Raw genomic sequence first — 19,220 nt, 5'->3', positions numbered from 1 at the left:
CTAACTGACACAAACTTCAAACAAGCTAACTGACACAAACTTCAAACAAGTTATCTGGCACAGACTTCAAACAAGCTAACTGACACAAACTTCAAACAATTTATCTGGCACAGACTTCAAACAAACTAACGGTCAATAGGGTAAAACTTTCTGTCAAAACCGCATGATCGATGATTGGGGAGTCTTTCATATACCGTTTTAATTTAAAACTAACAGGTCAATAGGGTAAAACTTTCTGTCAAAACCGCATGATCGATGCGTGGGAGTCTTTCATCTTCCGTTTAAACTAGCCGTCAAAACCATGATTTAGAACTAACTAGGTCAATAGGGTAAAACTTTCTGTCAAAAGCACATGATCGATGATTGCAAAGGTCATAGGCTAACCCTTGAAGTCGGAAAGTTCCGCCCATCCATCATAAGGTTACCGGAAGTTCAACCTGTCAAAAGGTCAAAGGTCAAAGTCATAAATCATCTTGGCATAAAGTGTATTATACTTACTACTAAGGAAATTCCGCTCCATCTAACGTCACACAGAGCCATACTCGAACTTGTGACAAACCAGAAGGAGTATTTTGGGAACAAAAATACTCCTTCAAACTTACAACTTAATTTTGGAAACTTTGTCCATGTTTAGCATGGGAATCCAACTCTTTAACAGTGTAAAAAACTCAGTATGCATGAAATAGCATTTCACCCCCCCCTTTAATTTTTTTAAATAGCTAAGTGGCTTGAATGGATATTTAATTTTAGGTAATTTATATTTGTAAAAATAAAACAGAAGTCATTGCTGAATGTTTCAGCTAATTTACAGTAGTATAACATGTATAGTTGCAAACTGTTTATCAGGTCAAGTTGTACATTTAGTATGCAGAACATAAAAATAAATGACAATTTATTTAGTATAAGACTGTGTGTATACATCTTGAACCCGTGTCACATGGTACAATGTGGCATCATGGAAAATTGCTTGCTAAAACAAATATGCTTTCCTTTCATCACAGAAAGAATGAGCCTGATAAACAAACAGCCTATTCTGGCAACGTTCAAATGGTGTTCAGGACGAGATGTGTTAATAATTAAGACTAATGGGAAGAATTTGTTTGGATACTGGGATTCATGGGAATAGATGTGGATCCCTCTATACACAAATTAATTCTGAGCAGTGTCTGAAGTCTTCTTCTTGGCTCTTTCATGTGTTTATTTACTCGGGCCTCTGCTCAATTTACATATTAATTGAAAAGACAGAACAATATACAATGTTTATTGATCAAAATAATTGTTTAGACATCAGATGCGAAACTCCACAGAATTGCTTTAAATCTTTGAATGATGTCAAGCACGGTTGCATGATTAAAATTAAGTTATACTCCTCTGAAATAAATAACATTTGAACCGTTTTGTTCATTTTTGGCAGTTTCACACTGACAGTAAAATTAAATCTACAAGCTATACAAAGAGCAGAAGACTGACAAGACTTTGACTTTCTTTTGAGAAACAGTGTTAATAATGTCCACATAAATATCTTTGTGTGAGTCACCGTCACAGATTTTGATGTAGGCTGAATGCTTTGGCTCGAGGATGATCCCCCAAAAACTGCTTTGTAACAGACAGACAAAAAATGGGACAAAACACCAAGGTCTGGGAACATTTGAGGGGATCCAAAATATAACACACACACGGAGAGTATATATAATGACTAAGTTTTACCATCTGTCCAATAAAGAAAAAAAAAAAATGATTAAATAGTATAATAAATCTAAATAAAACCAATCCCATGTGCTTTAAACATGCTGAACATATTCACCTTGAAGAGGCCATAAGAAAATCTTCTCTCCACCTTGTCTATGTTGCATGTCTCTTTTTGTGTCCCTCACTGTCAGTTTCACTCTTTTGTTGTTTCCTTCCTTCCCTCCCTTCATCCTCTCGCTCACAGGAAGATTGAGTTAGTTTGGATGAACCCTGACATTACAAACTCATCCATCACCATCCGTCAAGGGTCTGTCCTGATGTTTCCGAAATTTCTACAACCAAGTTAGGCTCCAATGTGACTGAGAGTGATTTTAAAATCCCTGAAAGAGTGTGCTGTCCTGTCTCAATACTGTTTAACAGCACTGGAAGTATGTGAATCATGTCTAGAAGTGGCATTTACAGGATGCCCATAAACTCTTGAAAGTCATGCATGTTAATCAATAGGAATCTCAAGTGTTGGTAACTAAATAATCGTTAAACAATAAAAAAAAATTATATCAAGATTTTGTTTTTTAAAAAAAAATCTAACTAAAAAATAAATTAAATAAATGTAATTTATATTGCTCCAGACTGGCTCCATAAAAGAAATCGTATTGAGTGTTTTTTGTAAGAAGTACTGGTTGTTTTTAGGTGAATGAGTTGGAGCATGCCTGAAGCTCCATGCATATCAAACCCAACCCTCAGGGGCTACAATACTGAGACTGGAGCACATTCCCATCCAGCTTTATGTCTGTCCAGACTATAGGGATGAGAGCGGGCTATCACAGGGGTATATCTCAGTTGCTAATATTTTTGAGAAAAACTTTATACAAACAGCACAAACTTTTTTGGTATTGTATAAAAAAATAAAATTCACATTTCTGTCTACTGGCTTATGGACTGGCATTTAGTTTAAAAACAAAAACCAAACAACTTTAAGGAGTTGGAAAATTAAGAAATTTTTAATTTCAGAACATTTCAGAATATTTCAACTAACGCAGATGTTAAAGTGCTTTCCTGACACTTTTTTTTGCTTGAATCCATCCTTGCTGAAAAAAAAATTATTTGTTTATATGGTATACAGTACCTGCTTAGCATATTATATAGGCTAGTAGTGAGTTATAGTTATATAGTTTTTCCCAAAATTGTAATGTTTTCAAACTTGTTGTTGTTTAACTAAATAAACAGTGACATCTACAGCAGTGATTTTCTGCACCGTAATCACTCTTCGGCTGTTCCAATCTTGTATGGCAATGTATACTAAACAGATCGCAGCACGGTGAAGCACTATCAGCGGCACACATGATAGGAAGTTCATACAATAAGACCCGGCGCTATTATAAGACTTATCTCTAAGCCATTTATCACAGACCTGCTCTGATTGTGAGGATCTGGCACCTTCAACGTGAGGACGAATTGCCCTGTATCAGTGAAAAATAACAATTGTGATTACAATGCATCCGGTTCTCTCTTGAATACAATTACACTTGATAAATGCCTGCACAAAAATTAAAATAAATCAAATTAAATGTGCCAGAGTTACATCGTTTGCAGGGTTGTTTATTCTCAACATTCGCCACAGGGCGGCGCACTTTTGATGAACAGGTCCCATAATGCCCATAACTGAGCGCAGATGGCATCTCAGCACTTTTGAACAACAGTTTAGAGACATAAAAATGCAATTCAAAATTATTGCAACAAATATCAATTAAAACATATGGACGTAACATGAACGGATTTTACAAACATTTTCTCTCGTTTCCCTTTGCAAAAAAACATACATAAACAAAGTGTTTGCTCACATATGGGTTTAAAAATGTATTCATAAAATAAAATAAAAATGCATATTTCTGTCTGTACATGCTCTCCTTGCATATTCTATCGATATATGTAGTGGCATTTAGTAAAAAAAACAAAAAAAAAAAAAACAACAACATATATTTATACAGGATTAATGTCCAGTTTAAGGAGTTTTCACAATATTTGAACTAAAGGCATGTGTTAAAATGCTAAAAAAGAGAAGAAAAAAGAATGACCAGAATATGGACCTGAGTGTTAGAAAGTCTCCTGAACAGGAGGTCCTGCTAGTAATGCATAAAACACACTCTCAAAAAAATCAGGACAGTTTCATTTAGTAATGAGCAAGTAAAAAAATGAACAATCAACACCTGTGAAGTCACATTCAGAAGCTTATAGACCCTTGTGCTTTCTTCTTGCATTTCTAGAAAAGATTTCCATAGACTGGCTGTTGTCATTTTTCATAAAGGTTTAAACATAGCCTAGAGCTAGGAGTTTATTTGAAGACTTCATGGAAATCTGACTGCCGGGAGTCAGGACTCTTCAATTGTATCACTCCCATTAGTACCTTTGGAATATGCAGAAGTCTAGCTGCTTAGCCGAGTCCACAACTTTGTGTGATTACAGAGCTTCAGTGATTGTGGGGTCGTCCTGGCAGTGGGTAACATAGTAGTCATGAACATACATCAGAACTGCAATAGGTTGACCAATAATGAGTGATAGCCACACAGCAGCGTTTCCATAATTTCCACGAAGAAACCTGGCCACAAACCATGCCAGTGGGAGCTGAAACAAATTATTAGTATTTTTTAAGTAAACTGTAAATAACTACTGCCAAAAAAAGATAATTAGACAATTTACACACACAAAAAAAAAAATCATACCTGTGCCATCATGCCCATAAACGCCCACAGTCTGAACATCCTTAGAGGGACACTGACCAGGTACTGCAGACAGAGACATATACTTACATTAAACACATTAGACTCCAAGTTTCTAAGAGGACTTCATTTTGTTAATTTTTTATTCATTTTAATCTGCAGTTATCAAAGCCAACTGACTGAAGAAGTGAGTCATCTGACTGATTCAGTTCATTACTCTGATGAGTCTGATTCAACAAATGACTCATTGACTATAAAAATAAATGAATGGAATTCTCTCATTATTTACTCACCCTCACTGCATTTATTTCCGTCGAACACAAAAGTTTAAATATTTTAAGACTGAACAACAGGTCCTCTTAGGGCTGAACAGAACTGTCACTGTATGCCAAGAACTGCCTAAGAATTCTTTAAAATGCCTCCTTTTGTGTTTGACAGAAAGAACAATTGCATATATGTCTGAAATGGCATAATGAATAAGTAATTCATTTTTACAATTAATAAAAAAGCAACCCCGAGTGATTCATTTCAATTCACTCATTCATTTAAAATTTAAGGAGAATGCAATATAAAGTTGATTTCTTACCACCTTAGGTCAAAACTCATATAATAGCCTTCATATAAAAACCTTCCAAATGTATTTTTGTGAATAAATTATTTAGCTCAAATTTCATATAACATATACATATTTGTTGTAGCACTACTCTTTTAAATCCTGAAGAGTGGAGTGCAAATCTGTCTTGTTATATGAATTTAGCGACTCTCAGTTCACACCAGGAAACACAGAATCACAAAACCAAAATGTTGATTAAGTACTGAAGGGGTGATCATTGTGTCCTTTAACTAGGTGCTTAACCTCTAGTTCACTCCGGGGAATCTTGAAACACTGACATTCCTGTTACAACCCTCACTAGATCAGCACATCAGCTCTAAATAAATGACCACTTTTTAAAATTTCAGCATATCTTTACACCTCCGGTTTTAGATATTTGTGAGACAAAACTTTACTCTCCATCTGAGCTTTTGGAGTCTTTACTGTGATCCTGGATCTGGTTCTGAGGCGTCCTGTGAAGGTCAATGTTTTTTAATAAGACGGTTAAGAATACTATCTGCCTGCACCTGCGGACTGGACACATCTTCCTCTCTGATTCCACCCTCCCTCTCCTTTCCTCCAGCTCAGCTCACAGCTTATCACAGACAACAGCAGCCTGATAGGCGCCTGTTCTTCCTCTTCCTCATCCCTCGTTCTGACCTTCATCTCCTCTGAAGTGCGGTGGCTACCAGCCAAACGCCGGGCACCTGCTTCTGAGTCAGGGAAATGAGACTGCCTCGGGAGTGAAGAACATCTAGAACTTTACAAATTATTCTAGAATACACAGCTGCTTCAGAGAACAGCTGCTTGCTGCAATGTCCAAAGAGACCAAAGTTTTGCTACGTTGGGTGTGATGTACTATTTTGATGTTAAAATACTTTCTTAATTTTCCAGCCTCATATGCAGATACATCTGAATACTATCATTCAACATTTTTCTTTTTTTTTTTAAAGAAATTAATATTCAGCAAGGAAGCATTAAATTGATCTAAAGTGACAGTAAAGACATTTATAATGTTACTAAAGGTGTCTATTAAATCAAATGCTGTTCTTTTCAACTTCCAATTTTCAAAGAATCCTAAAAGCATGGTACAAAATATTAAGCAGCTCCAACTGTTTCCAACATTTATCATATTGATAAAAAATGCTAAAAATGATTTCTAAAGGATCATGTGACACTGGAGACTGGAGAAACAGCTGCTGAAGATTCAGCGTTGCTATCACAAGAATAAATTACGATGTTAGGTATGTATGCAGCGATATTCAAATTTAGTTGACACCAATAAGCCATAAATTATTTTCATGTTATGGCTGATAATTGGTAAATGGTTGATATTAAAATGGGATAATGTTTTGTCTAGAAGAAATTAAAACACAGAAAAACTACGGCTGTCGAATGATTAATTGCAATTAATCGCATCCAAAGTAAAAGTTTGTTTTACATAAAATATGTCTGTGTAGTGTGTATATTTATTATGTATATACACACATGCATGTATATATATATATATAGAGAGAGAGAGAGAGAGAGAGAGAGAGAGAGAGAGAGAGAGAGAGAGAGAGAGAGAGAGAGAGGGAGAGAGAATTAATATATAAATAAAACACTTTTTAAATGCACGTGTATGTATTTCTACATAATTAAAATACATAGTACACCCGCTTTTATTATGCAAACACAAATTTTAATTTTGGATGCGATTAATTAATCAATTTGCAGCCCTAAATAAAATAAAACCAATTGAATTTAAATAGCAACAGCAAGCTAGCTTTGAAAGCAAGATCCCACCCCTGAATAATCACTCTGTAAAGCCACGCCTCCTATAAAACACAAGAACGTCCACTGGCAGACCAGAGCTAACCAGCGACAGGATGAGAGACGGCGTTGGTGGAGGATTGAATGAATCGTTGTCAGATTACCTCATATCTCATACATCATTGAGAAAACATTACAGTACAAAGCACATTATATTACAATAATAACGCCTTCCATTCTCACTTGGTCTGCAATAGCGTAATGGAACACGTTGATGGTGAATCATGTCTGGTGCACGGAGGTATGCAAATACATGATAGGCAGGAAGAACAGCCTATCGTAATCTTAGGACCGAAGATTTTGATTGGGCAAACATTGTATGGTCCTACGCCTTCCACTGATGAAATAAATTTTATTTATTATTTATTATTTTATTAACAATTATCAGGATGAGACTTTCACCCAGCATAACAAAAAATGTTTTTGAACCAAATCACCTACCCTGGCTTTAAGTAGCGTTTTTAAAAATTGGATTCATGTTTGTTAGTTTATGTTTATGTGGTATTTTAATGGTAATAATAGTAAACCAAGGTAATATTCTGTATGTAAATACACTAACTAAAATATCAGTGTTTTGCTATTGAGAAATAGCACATTTCTAAAAAAGCTAGAATTCACACAGGTTGTTACCCTGATCAGATCGCTAACTTTTATTTGCCATGACCTGACAGAATATTTAAAACAGCGCGTGATTTATTCACATCTCACCTCGTGAAAAAAAGCAGAGGCGAAAAATACAGCTGATTGGCTCAGTAACTTGCCAGCACCTCTTCTCAGCAACGGCTTGTAAAAGTGCCTTTGAAAACAGGAGAGAGAAGCACATAAACTCACAGTCAGTGTGAACCGTAAATAACCATACGTTTCTCGCGGACAGATCACATTATAGTCTCTCTTCATTATAGTCTCTGTGAGTTTTACTGTGTCATATTTCATCTCGCCTCCCAACAGCTGTCCGCCGTCTCTTTCAAAACCTCCGTTCACTCACCGGAGACACCACTTGTGCACGGGAATATTCCAGTTTTGCCAGAAGTACGTTATTGTCTCGGAGTTCCTAGAAAAAACACAGTCACAATCTATCTGAGACTTAAAATCAAAATTCTGCAAATTAAATGGTAATGGAACAGGCGGAAATTGCATATATTAACCGGACTGACTGCATTAAAGCCAAACGCGTGAGTGTGGTGTGAAAGTGGTACCTCTAGCTGCCCAAATAAAGCTTTTTTTTAATTTAAAGAGAAATAACTGTAAAGAACACTCACCACCAGTCACGGTAGAATTCCCGATCTCCAAACCTCAATATCTCAGCCACAAAGTTCATTGAGGAATGGAAAAAACAGTAGAAGAAAATCAACCAGATGAGATGGTTGGGCACCTAATATAAAAAAAGATATCAGTAATCATTCAATCATTCTTTTCTTGCTTCATATTCTCCTTCAAAACAACAGATCTAAGCAAAAAACTGAACATAGGTTTATGTTTCTATTCTGAGGAGGATTTTAGTTTAGTTGGTTTAACTTACTGCTAGTCTAAGCAGACGCTCTGTCATTCTACTGTAGTCCATTTCCTGCAAAATAAAAAACGTTTCACTGAATTAAATAAAGCGCCTCTTTTTAAGGGACGGAAAAAAAGAAGATAAAGCACATGAACAAACCTGCAATGGCTTCATTGAACTCCGAATGATTGGCACCATCCACTGAAAGAACATTAGATATGAAATATGTCTTAAAGACATGAAAACTGCAGGTGTGATGTGATTACCGAATGCACTGTGATGCTCACCTGCTGCGTTAAACCAACTAATAACTGAGTGAGGAGCAACTGCAAGAGACAAGCAAAACTTTTGATTTCTCACAAAATATAAAAACGAAATGATAACAATGCTGTTTACATAAGAATGTCTCTGTGTGTGTGTGAATTAAATGTGTAATTTGCAACAGCTATAACCAGAAGTAATGCCCTAACAACAAGCACTTTCATAAATAAAAATTACCCTCATACATTACCCTCCCAGCAGTTGTTTGCAAACAAAAAGCTAATTCCCATGATTTATTGCCATTTGCAGATTTAGACAAGAATGCAATATTCACAAAATTAACAAGGCATAATATACAGTGACTAAATCTGGTATTGCAACTTATCAATGTAATGATGAGCTCAACACGAACTGCCAATACTGTCAGGACATATGTCTATGCCAATTGCCTACCATCTCAAAGAGCCTCCTGAGCAGAAATCCCATTCGGATGGATTCAGAGCGGGGAAAATTGAGCTCATAGCACAGGGTTGGAGCAAAAACAAAATAATACATATCTGAAAAACACAAGGCAAAATACTAACTACAAGTTCTCAGGTCATCTGAAGTCATAGTATTTGACAAAATTGTTGTTAAATGTCATGAAAATAAAACAAACTCTTTAATTAAGTTTGGAAATAACATTTGGTGACTGGACTGTAAGGCACAGCTCACCCCTGAGAGAGAGATTTCCTGGGTAAGACACATGTGACTGCATACGGCTGGACGCAGATGGAGATGATGGACCTAAAAAAAACACAGAAACTGTCAAGAGATAAACGAATCTGCTTCTAAAGTCATTTAAACCTGATGTTCAGCTAAGGAATGAGGTCTCAGCAACTCACTCCGCACAGTCACACAAGCATTTACTACAAAACATATTGAAATGTCGGAAGGACATCACTAAAACAATTATATTAAAATTGATCTCATAACCAGTCCATCCAGGATTTTGCAGTCTTGCACTTACAAGAATTAAAGGGACAGTCCACCCAAAAATGAACTGTCATCACTTACTCACACTCATGTCATTCCAAATCTGTATGCCTTACTATTTTGTGGAACATATAAGAAGATATTTTGAAGAATGTTGGTAACTAAACAGTTTACGGTAGTCATTGACTTCCATAGTTTTTTTTTCTTCCCCATTTGGAAGTCAATAGCTAACCGTTCAGTTACCAGCGTTCTTTAAGAAGGAAACTCATAGAGGTTTGGAACAACATGAGAGTGAGTAAATTATGACATGGTTTTCATTTTTGGGTAAACTAGCTTGCACTCTTATCTTATTTCTGTCACCTTTTCTGCAAACATGTTAACCTGTGTCTAACACTATTCTGCATAATTATAAAGATTTCTATACACTATGTCACTAATTGCCTTGTGCATTTTATTACATAAACATAAGGATTATTGGTAGCTTTTCACTGCTAAACAACACACACAAAATTGCTGCAAATACTACCACAATTTTTGAGAAAAGGTACAGAAAAATCTGTTATTTTGGGCTTCAAATATATGAAAAAATCCAATGAAATCCTGATGGGACTGTATAACTTATGAACAACCTCTTAAACTTTAATTTATGTATTAACATCTTAATCTTGTTTCTTTTGTGTAACACATTTTCCTTCTACCTTTTCAGTGCAAACAGTAAATCATTCATTGTAGCAGGATCGTTGCTTAAATTCACATGACCCTGAAACAATTTTATGGATGGGGCCCCCTAATTAATGTACCAGGACCAGATCAATGTCTGAATTGCAGCATTGCATTTATTGTATTGTAACTAGTCTTATAATAGCCAACAGGGGGCACAAAAATGACATCTCAGTTTTGGACATACTGTATACTGCACTCCAGTAAATACATTGAACTAGCATTTCCATACCCTTTATACTTCTTCACCTAATGTTTGATGAGAGGTGGATGTATTTACTCACATGAAAGAGATCTGGAGAGGCTGCGGGCCTTCACTTGTGTTCTCTCTCTGCACCACCTATTAACATCCTTATAGGAGTACATTTTCAAAAACAGGATGGTGTAGACTCCCAAAGCAAATGCCCCTCCAACTGCATAAAAGGACACAATTGCAGAAAGATGCCATTAGACTTATTCAACATATTTGGATCTCGTTTCTTTCTTTTAATACCTGAATATATAAGCAACACATGAGGTTTGTACACTTCTATCACAACACCACAGCATGCCCCCTTTCAAAGGTTCATAACCCACAGTCATGTGACCCAACACGTTCAGACTCATAGCCCATCACCACAGACCTGGCTCACACCTTCTTCTCACTCTACCACTGCTTTATCAATGGCAGCCATATGTTGGGTGGAAATGGTCTATGCAGGGGCTCTGGAGTGCATCTATGCTCCAGAGAGATGGACTCAAGGGCTGTAGGCCCTGACGGCCCCTGAAATGACCTGGCTGTCTGGTACAGGAGCAGTGTGTGTGGTACTAGGCTGACAGATGGAGGCACATTTTCTCCTCCCATGGTGCAAACAGATGAGAGCGACAGAAGAGCCAGTGAAAGTTGTAGTATGGAGAAGAGGAAGCAAGGGAATATATTTTCTCCCAAAATGCATGATCACTGAATTTAGATTTCAGTATTTGAAATGGCTAATCATATAAATCGATCACTAATAAGGACACAATGAGGGTCAGACTCAAACCTGCATCTACTGCTTCAGAACCACTGATAACCATTAGGCTGTGGCTCTAATCCAAGTATTTGTTTACTGCTATATCTTCTATTGTGGATAAAAATACAATACACATGCTAATTGATCCCATGAGATCTGAATGCTTGTTTAATGGTGGATTAGTTCAGTTTGTAAATCATAAATTGGCGCCCAATTATTTCTGCAAAGCTGGATCACCTAATCACATGACATATTATAGTCAAGAGCATAAATGCAACAACAAGCAAAGCTTCTTTTTTGTGTGTGTTGATGACGGCCTAGAAAAACAAGTATGACATAAGTGATGCACTGGTATTAAATTTATTTAAAAATCTAATATGTAATATTTAAAAACTTAATAATAATAATCTATAAAATCACATTCTGTATTTAAAAAAATATATATGTTTACATCTATTTGTAATTATTAATATATAGCATTTGTTAATAATTAAATCGTTTTTGTTTTGTCAAAGTAACCAATATACAGCTAATATTTAAATTATCATACACACTATTTTTGTTCAATAAATAAACTACAATTAATCATTTTAAATGACACAATTTCATTTTAAACAAATCATTGTAAAAAAAAAATCACAATATTATAACTGACAGTATTGAAAATTGAATCCCATGTATATATGTGTTTGTGTAAGTTTTGTATTGTCTCACCTGGTGTAATAGATGGCAGCTTCAACACAACAACCACCGGAAAACACAAGATGACTGTTAAATTAAAAATATAGATCAGCAGGCCGGCCTTCTCACTGATTGACCCCTGGAAAACACAATGAGGAAACATTTAACAAGCATAATACATAATACATAATACATACAAGTGCTTGGACATCAATACAGACACCAAGGGCCCTATCTTGCACCCAGCGCAATTGACTTTGTACACCGACGCATGTGTCATTCCTATTTTGCACCTGCGCAAAGCGCGCTTTTCCCTCCACAGAAGCACGTCGCTAAACTAGTGAATGAACTTGCGCTCCCTGGGCGGTTCAGCGCAAAAAAGGAGGCGTGTTCCGGCGCAAACAATCCCTGGTGCTATTTTGCTGTTCAATTAAACAATTGCGCCACTGACCAGAAAAAACCTAGTCTAAAGTCAGTGGCGCGTTGCGCGTTGTTCATTATGCTATTTTAAGGGCGCATGCTTGACCATAATGTATAGCGTGCACAACGCGCATACACTTTGCTCATGTAATCTACACAGATGCAACAGTTATTTTTGCAAATCATAAACTGTTACACTAAAAAAAAATATTAACACATGAGATGACGGAAATCATTGTGGTGTGCCACGAAGATGTGAAAAAATAGGCATAAATCTAGCTTACAAATGATTCAGGCTAATTTTAGTAATTAAGGATCAGACCTGTTTGCCCAATAGTGGCAAGACATATAGGCTATGTAAGGACATCTGACAAATTGATTTGTCCGTCAAGAACCAGGAAAAAAATCGATGAAACAATTGTGGCTATTTCCTCCCACGCCTGTTTAACCGACGCTATTTTGGGTGGGTTTCTCTCATCGCCATACAACACAACTTCTCTGTCTTTCACTGCTCTTACAAGAACATCAGTCTCCTCGGCTGTGAACCGCTCCTGGCGTGCGCCTGGTAAATACGTCAAAATAATAGCAATCCATAATGGAACTTGCGCACCTGCTTTTAAAGGGAATGTTGGATGACGCTCCGATTGGTTTATTTCACGTTACGCCCAAAACACACCTATGAATAATGAAGCTACTTCAGACCAACCCATTTTAGATTTGCGCCGGGCGCAAGAGCCATTTATCCCGCCGGGAAAATAGCAACAGCGCCGAGACCCGCCCACAAAGTTACTTGCGCTTCGCGCTTTGACACTTGCGTTTCAGATCGTTAAAATAGGGCCCCAAGTCTGATAACTGCACAATACAAACAACATTATAACATATGACACAATTCACATTTGCTGCACATAAAAAAGCATCTCTTCCCTAAAAGCCCTATAATTTATTTTTTATGCACGTCTTACAAAACATCAGCAAAATGCCTGAACTGTTTAAAAGTTCATTCAGTTTCAATTCAGCCAGTTGAGCAAATGTGCTGATACTTTGCAAGCTCTCTCAAATATGCCAGGCTATTTAAAATGCAATGAATCAAATTTGCTCTCTAAACTGACCTCTTCACAACCCCTCAACGTAATTCCAAATGCCAAATTATACTGTGTAAAGTGACTGAACCCCTATATCTTTAAGACAATGGGTTTATTCGTTACGATAAACTGATTAAATGTAGAAATGTGAATGGCTTTTCAACTCACCATGGCTAGTTTTCTCTCGGTGTACAACGCCACAAATATAAAAACATTAGAAACTGCAAGCAAAGAGTAGTTATGATGTCAAATATTATCTTATTTCTTTAAAAAAAAGAAAAGAAAGGCAGTTTCAGTCATAAAAGCATTTTTGCAGGGTGTAGTGAAACAGAAGAGGGTCAAAATTGTATCCTCAGGATGAACTTTACAACAGGGCAGACAGCCAGCACACACATAAACACACTCACAACAGTCATACATTGAACAATCACACAACCTGCTACAGACACAATCGCCTGCCGCACTATAATGATTGAGGGTTAAAAAGCAATTATAACATATGCCTCTGTTTTTGATAACATGTAAAATTACACACACAATCTACATTTAATTTGATTAACAATGGGAGTGCAGTATTCTGACAATCTGCAAATCAAACTTAGTTCATTATTTGAACTCGGGGCGTGTTGTCTGCCCACCTAATTTGAATAATTTTCCTGTCTGGACTACAAAAGAATAGGCTAATCTAGGAAATTTATGCTAATCTTCCCTTAAAATACATACCAAGGACAAGGCACGCAGCAGGCCAGCTATAAGGGTCCTTGAGGAACAATGACACCACTTGAATGGGGTCCACCAAAATGCCATACCTACGGTACACAAACCAGATATGTTTCCCAAACCTTTACATGTCTAAATATTTATAAATGATTACGCATAGGACACAACATGTTTCATTTCCTCTAGTGGTCTCTTGCTCTAAACCACTGATTATTTGCGGCAGTTTCTGCGGGCAGCTGTGTACATACTGTCTGCAAGCAGCAGTGTGCAACATGATGACAGCATATGGTTCTCCCAGCATGGGGTTCAGTGTTTCATTCCACTCAGGGAGAGGAAGGCCTGTACACTTATCAAACAAACCCTACAGACTCATCTTCATCGGCATGACACTCAAAACTCAGAGAGAGAGAGACAAACTGCTTTTTGCATTTTTTTTTTTTACACTTCTGTGTCCATTCGACACTTGCTCAATGGGGATGCTTGATGTAAATGTCATTGCTTGAGAGGTCATTTTAGTTTTTGATTGGATGGAGGAAGATCTGAATGCAAGTTTGCAGTCAAATGTAAGAGAGAGATGGGTTTTAAGTGAGTTAAATAAATGAAGATTAGCATACATGACCAGAGAGGAGACCGAGTTGTGACATTTGGCTTTAAAAATAAATCAAATTAAATAAATAAATAAAACCCGCACAGTCGAATCATTCAATAGATAGTGAATTTTCATCTTTCTCCAGACTTTAAACATTCAAACTGTGTGTTTTGGCTGTTTCACTAGAAACTGTGTGCATGCTGTATTTGTTCATACCTGAGAAGGTTTTCCAAGAAGAGGCGTGCATTGCTCAAAACCTGTAAAAAAGGGCAGACACACACATATTCATGGAGAAATCAAATGAAAACCAATGCAATGATACATCACTAAGACTAGCTAAACATGTCAGAACAACCAGAATACAATCCGACAAAGATCCTTATTCACTTTCCGTACACAGTTTGCAGAGATATATTGAAATTCATGTCCATAAATCTGTACAGAAGACAGACACGCTTATTAATATGTATAGATAGAAAGAGAACAATGGAGAAGAAGAGAAAGAAAATGCAAATGCTAAGCAGAGCCTTAAAACTGGAATATGAAAGAAAAAAGTCTGGCTTAAAAAAAGGACAAAATACAGAGGACAAAATAGAGTCATCTCAATGCTCACTTTAACAGCATGCTGAAGAGCGTGAATGCATTCTTCACAGTTTTGAAGACAAGGACTTGGCTGGCTGTCCTCCATGTTCAGCTGGTCTTTAGACAGACAAGCTGTTTCGGGACGTTTATTTTTAGGCGTCACTTGGCATTAAGTGTGTCTCCATAAACAGACACACTGATTAACGATTCTTCACACGCCACATGACTGCCACACACCATCCGACGTTAATCAAAATGTGTTTTTGCAATACAATTCTGCCACTAATGTGGGTTTTCCCACATGCATACATTAAGTCCATTAAAGGAATAGTTCGCAAAAAAAAAAAAGAAAACTTCTTGAAAATGAAGTCACCCTCAGTCATCCTTGAGGTAGATGAGTTTGTTTCTTCATCGGAATAGATTTGAAAAAATTTGCATTCCATCTCCATCACTTGCTCACCAATGGATCCTCTGCAGTGAATGGGTGCCGTCAGAATGAGAGTCCAGCTGACAAAAACATCACAATAATCCACAGATCCATAAATGAACATGTTTTGATGTGAAAATCTTCATGTTTGTATGAATCAAAAACTAAATTAAGAAAATTGTTTTTTCAATTAATAAAATATGAGCCCTCTATCCATATTTATCCACATATGGCCTTTTTTTCCAGTGGAAAAAGTAAACAACATCAACCTTAATGATGGATTTGTTTCTTACAAAGGAGTTTTTCACTTTTTCACAAGATGTTAATCTATGGATTGGAGTTGTGTGGATTTCTTGTGGATTATTGTGATGTTTTATCAGTTGTTTGGACGCTCATTCTGATGGCACCCATTCACTGCAGAGGATCCACTGATGAGCAAGTAATGTAATGCTAAAATTCACCAAATCTGTTTTGATGAGGAAACAAACTACAACTTGGATGGCCTGAGGGTGAGTAAATTTTCAGCAGATTTTCTCAAAGTCTAAATATATTTCAGATTCCAAAAGGAGATATATTGGTTGCACTTTATGTATTTATCTAAGAAAGTTCTGGTAATACAAGATAACTACATGGGTTAGAGTTAGGTTTAGAGGTAGGTTCAGGGTTAGTACCTAGCTATTACACAGTTATTGTAATTACTACAATAAGTACATAGTATGTACATGGGGAACAGGACTGTAAAATAAAGTGCTACCGATATATTTTAGCTTCATTAAGGTCTAATGCTTCTACTTCATTTCAGAAAGCCAAACTTTTCAATGTGACTGTATGAACACAGTATACTCTCACACAATACACATTTAAATTATCAAATGATCTGACAATGGATGTCTGAGCAACAAGTAGGCGTTTTTCTCTAACTGCCAAATATGAGACGCAATAAAAATGAATAGTAATCTTTGGCAGCACCTCTGAACGAGAGGGAATGTTTACAAACCCACACTGATATCTGGGACACAGTTTAACTAGAAGAATGAGTAGGCAAGTCCAAGCATGGAGTCCACCAGGTTTGTGACTGTTTCAGACTTACCAGCATTACCACACACCAGTTCAGGATGCCTCTGTAATTTTTGAAGCCGCTTGCAGAACTCAGCATTGATTCCTGCAACTTGTGGCAACTATAAGGAGCAAAAAATTAAATAAAGCATGATGTAAAATAAAATCAGTAATGATGATTAAACTTTACAATGTTTTATTATTGTTATTTATATGGATAAAGTCGTTTTTAAAGTATAAAGTATAAAATTCATACAGTATAACAAGGCTAAAATAATGTAAAAGGGCATTTTAGACCCCCTTCCCCTCCCAAAAAACACTACATAGCATCAAACACTGTCACAGCAGTTTCCTAAACACCTGTTTGTTGCTATACAGTGCAAATTTGTCCTGATACAATGGTGTATTGTGTGATGAATGTTGATCTAACCAGGATTTTATCTAAATCTGATTTGCTTATTTCATACAGTCCCGATATTGGCTTCAAAAGAACAATAATGTTACCACTCTAATATGTTTTGCAATATCTGTGCGTGCAAAGGTTAAGCGTGATCCTCTTGTTTGATATTCTCAGGGTCTAAATCCAGCTCAAATTTATGATAATATGGATGCCACCTTAACTATACTGGAGCAGAGAGAACTTGCTGCTTTGGGAAGAGCCGCAGACAGTACTGAAACACTGTCTGAGCCGTTCACCAATCACTACATGCTGGGACAGCTAACCAATCCAGCACATTTAGTTTTTCAGAAGGCAGGTCTTCATCAAACCCAGAACTAATCGAACCATATGTGCCAGACTGGGGAGAAAGGTATTGAAATAATGTAAATTACATGAAAAATAAAATACTTTGTCAATAAGATAAAAGTTGGTTTTGTTCAAAGTTGCTATTATCCCCATAGGCCTTTGATATGAATATTTTTTGGTGATTAAATATTGCAGACTAAAAAGTAACTAGTAATTAGTACTCTGAGTAGTTTTTGAAAGGAGTGCTTTGTACTTTTACTTTTGACACCAGTACTTTTACTTGTAATTGAGTATTATTGCAGCAATGTAACAGTACTTGTACTTAAGTAGTAAGTACAAATTTTCAGTACTCTTTCCACCACTGGTCCCTCAACAGTGTTATGCAGCAGCGTCTCTATTCAGCAGTTATTACCTCGCTAGTGAGAAATGTCAAGTGTATTTACTTTGTTTTTGTTGGTACTGTATGCTAATTTCCGTTATTACAGTTAATTATGCGAAGTGATATGGAACTGTAATACGGTCAAGAGAGCTGCCTGGAACTACGTTTCTATATTATGTTGCAGAATTATGTAACGTTATCTAAAATTCCTGAAATCATCGCAAGTGTTATTTTCTTTTTTGCTCAATGGGATAGTTCTTCAGTAACAGTAGGATAAGTTAAATGGTTCTTCATTTACAGTAAGATAAGTGAAATGATGGTATTTGGGGTAAAAAGAGGTTAACCGTCCTGTGACGTTACAGTGCCACATACGCACACTGGCGAAACCTGTCCGTCTCTCTGTAGTGAGTGACCATGTACTCTGTCAACAACAACCTACGTTTTTCATGACGTCCTGACGCACACTATACTTCACCTCATTCTGTCGTAGCGATCGCATTTCTGTTTGCTGTCTTCGTTTAGTTTTAAGGTTTTGGTGAAAGATTCCCGCGCCTTGGCTCCGCTTGTGAGATCACTGGCTGATGCGGTCGCGCCGTTTCGGTGTTTCACAGTCTCGCTCTTTGCGCTCGTGATGGTCGCGCGTCTACGGTTCCGTGTGATGGGCCCAAAATCACCATTGTCAGTCATGATTCCAGCAAATTTACAGCAAGCCTTTAGCAAACAAATGAAGTAAGCCGAGTTCACGCTGGAGTTTCATTTGGCTCTGCGACCGGAAAAACAAGATTTTGCTCAAAGCCCCAGTTTTGCAAGCTCTAGACTGACGCAAGATTGGTAATAACGCAGTTTGACTCAAATAGATGTTCGTGGACTTCAGCACGTTTGATAAAAACACGAGTCTCGGGGAGGTTTACGACTTTCCCCCGGATCTAGTTCCGCGTTCGTTCTGGCATTAAAACGACTCATCTAAGCCAATAGGAGTCAGCAGTGTATAATAGTGTAACTCTAAGCTGCCTTAAAGGTCATGTTGTGATATTTCAGTAAAACCATGACCTTTCTAAATAATGTAAAGTATAAGTTGAACAAAGAATAATTTATGGTGTTGAAACTCCTATTACTTTTTTTTGGGCTGGGTCTTTTTTCCATACAGTGAAAGTATATCATAAAAGTTTTCATGATCTTCCTGTTAAAATATTGTATACAGTACCACTTTAATTCAAAGTAACACATTTTAATTATATATATATATATATATATATATATATATATATATATATATATATATATATGTA

At 36.7% G+C, this 19,220-nt stretch overlaps 1 protein-coding gene across 1 annotated transcript; it reads right to left on the bottom strand.

Moving 5' to 3' along the window:
- Nucleotides 1-3,272: 3,272 nt before the first annotated feature.
- Nucleotides 3,273-18,866, bottom strand: LOC128031080 (diacylglycerol O-acyltransferase 1-like). Its single transcript, XM_052619304.1, has 17 exons — nt 18,407-18,866; nt 16,842-16,929; nt 14,959-14,999; nt 14,157-14,242; nt 13,602-13,654; nt 11,965-12,070; nt 10,543-10,671; nt 9,278-9,349; nt 9,017-9,120; nt 8,590-8,628; nt 8,462-8,503; nt 8,330-8,374; nt 8,070-8,182; nt 7,796-7,861; nt 7,519-7,606; nt 4,410-4,472; nt 3,273-4,311 (listed from the first exon to the last, which is right to left on the bottom strand). The coding sequence occupies exons 1-17, from the start codon at nt 18,616-18,618 to the stop codon at nt 4,147-4,149; spliced, it is 1,512 nt and encodes a 503-aa protein (XP_052475264.1). The 5' UTR covers nt 18,619-18,866; the 3' UTR covers nt 3,273-4,146.
- Nucleotides 18,867-19,220: the final 354 nt, after the last annotated feature.

This window comes from Carassius gibelio, chromosome A16 (genome assembly GCF_023724105.1).
Source record: "Carassius gibelio isolate Cgi1373 ecotype wild population from Czech Republic chromosome A16, carGib1.2-hapl.c, whole genome shotgun sequence".
Classification (NCBI taxonomy): Eukaryota; Metazoa; Chordata; class Actinopteri; order Cypriniformes; family Cyprinidae; genus Carassius; species Carassius gibelio.
The sequence above is the reverse complement of the archived record's forward strand: the minus strand, read 5'-3'. Positions and strand labels throughout refer to the sequence as shown.

What these genes read in the sequence shown, in the direction of transcription:
- LOC128031080 (XM_052619304.1), bottom strand. Translation starts at nt 18,618, where the DNA reads ATGACTGACAATGGTGATTTTGGGCCCATCACACGGAACCGTAGACGC. An exon ending in GATCGCTACGACAGAATGAG is followed by an intron (nt 16,930 to 18,406) that starts GTGAAGTATAGT and finishes TGCTCCTTATAG; the next exon opens with TTGCCACAAGTTGCAGGAAT. An exon ending in TCAGGAGGCTCTTTGAGATG is followed by an intron (nt 8,629 to 9,016) that starts GTAGGCAATTGG and finishes TGTCTCTTGCAG; the next exon opens with TTGCTCCTCACTCAGTTATT.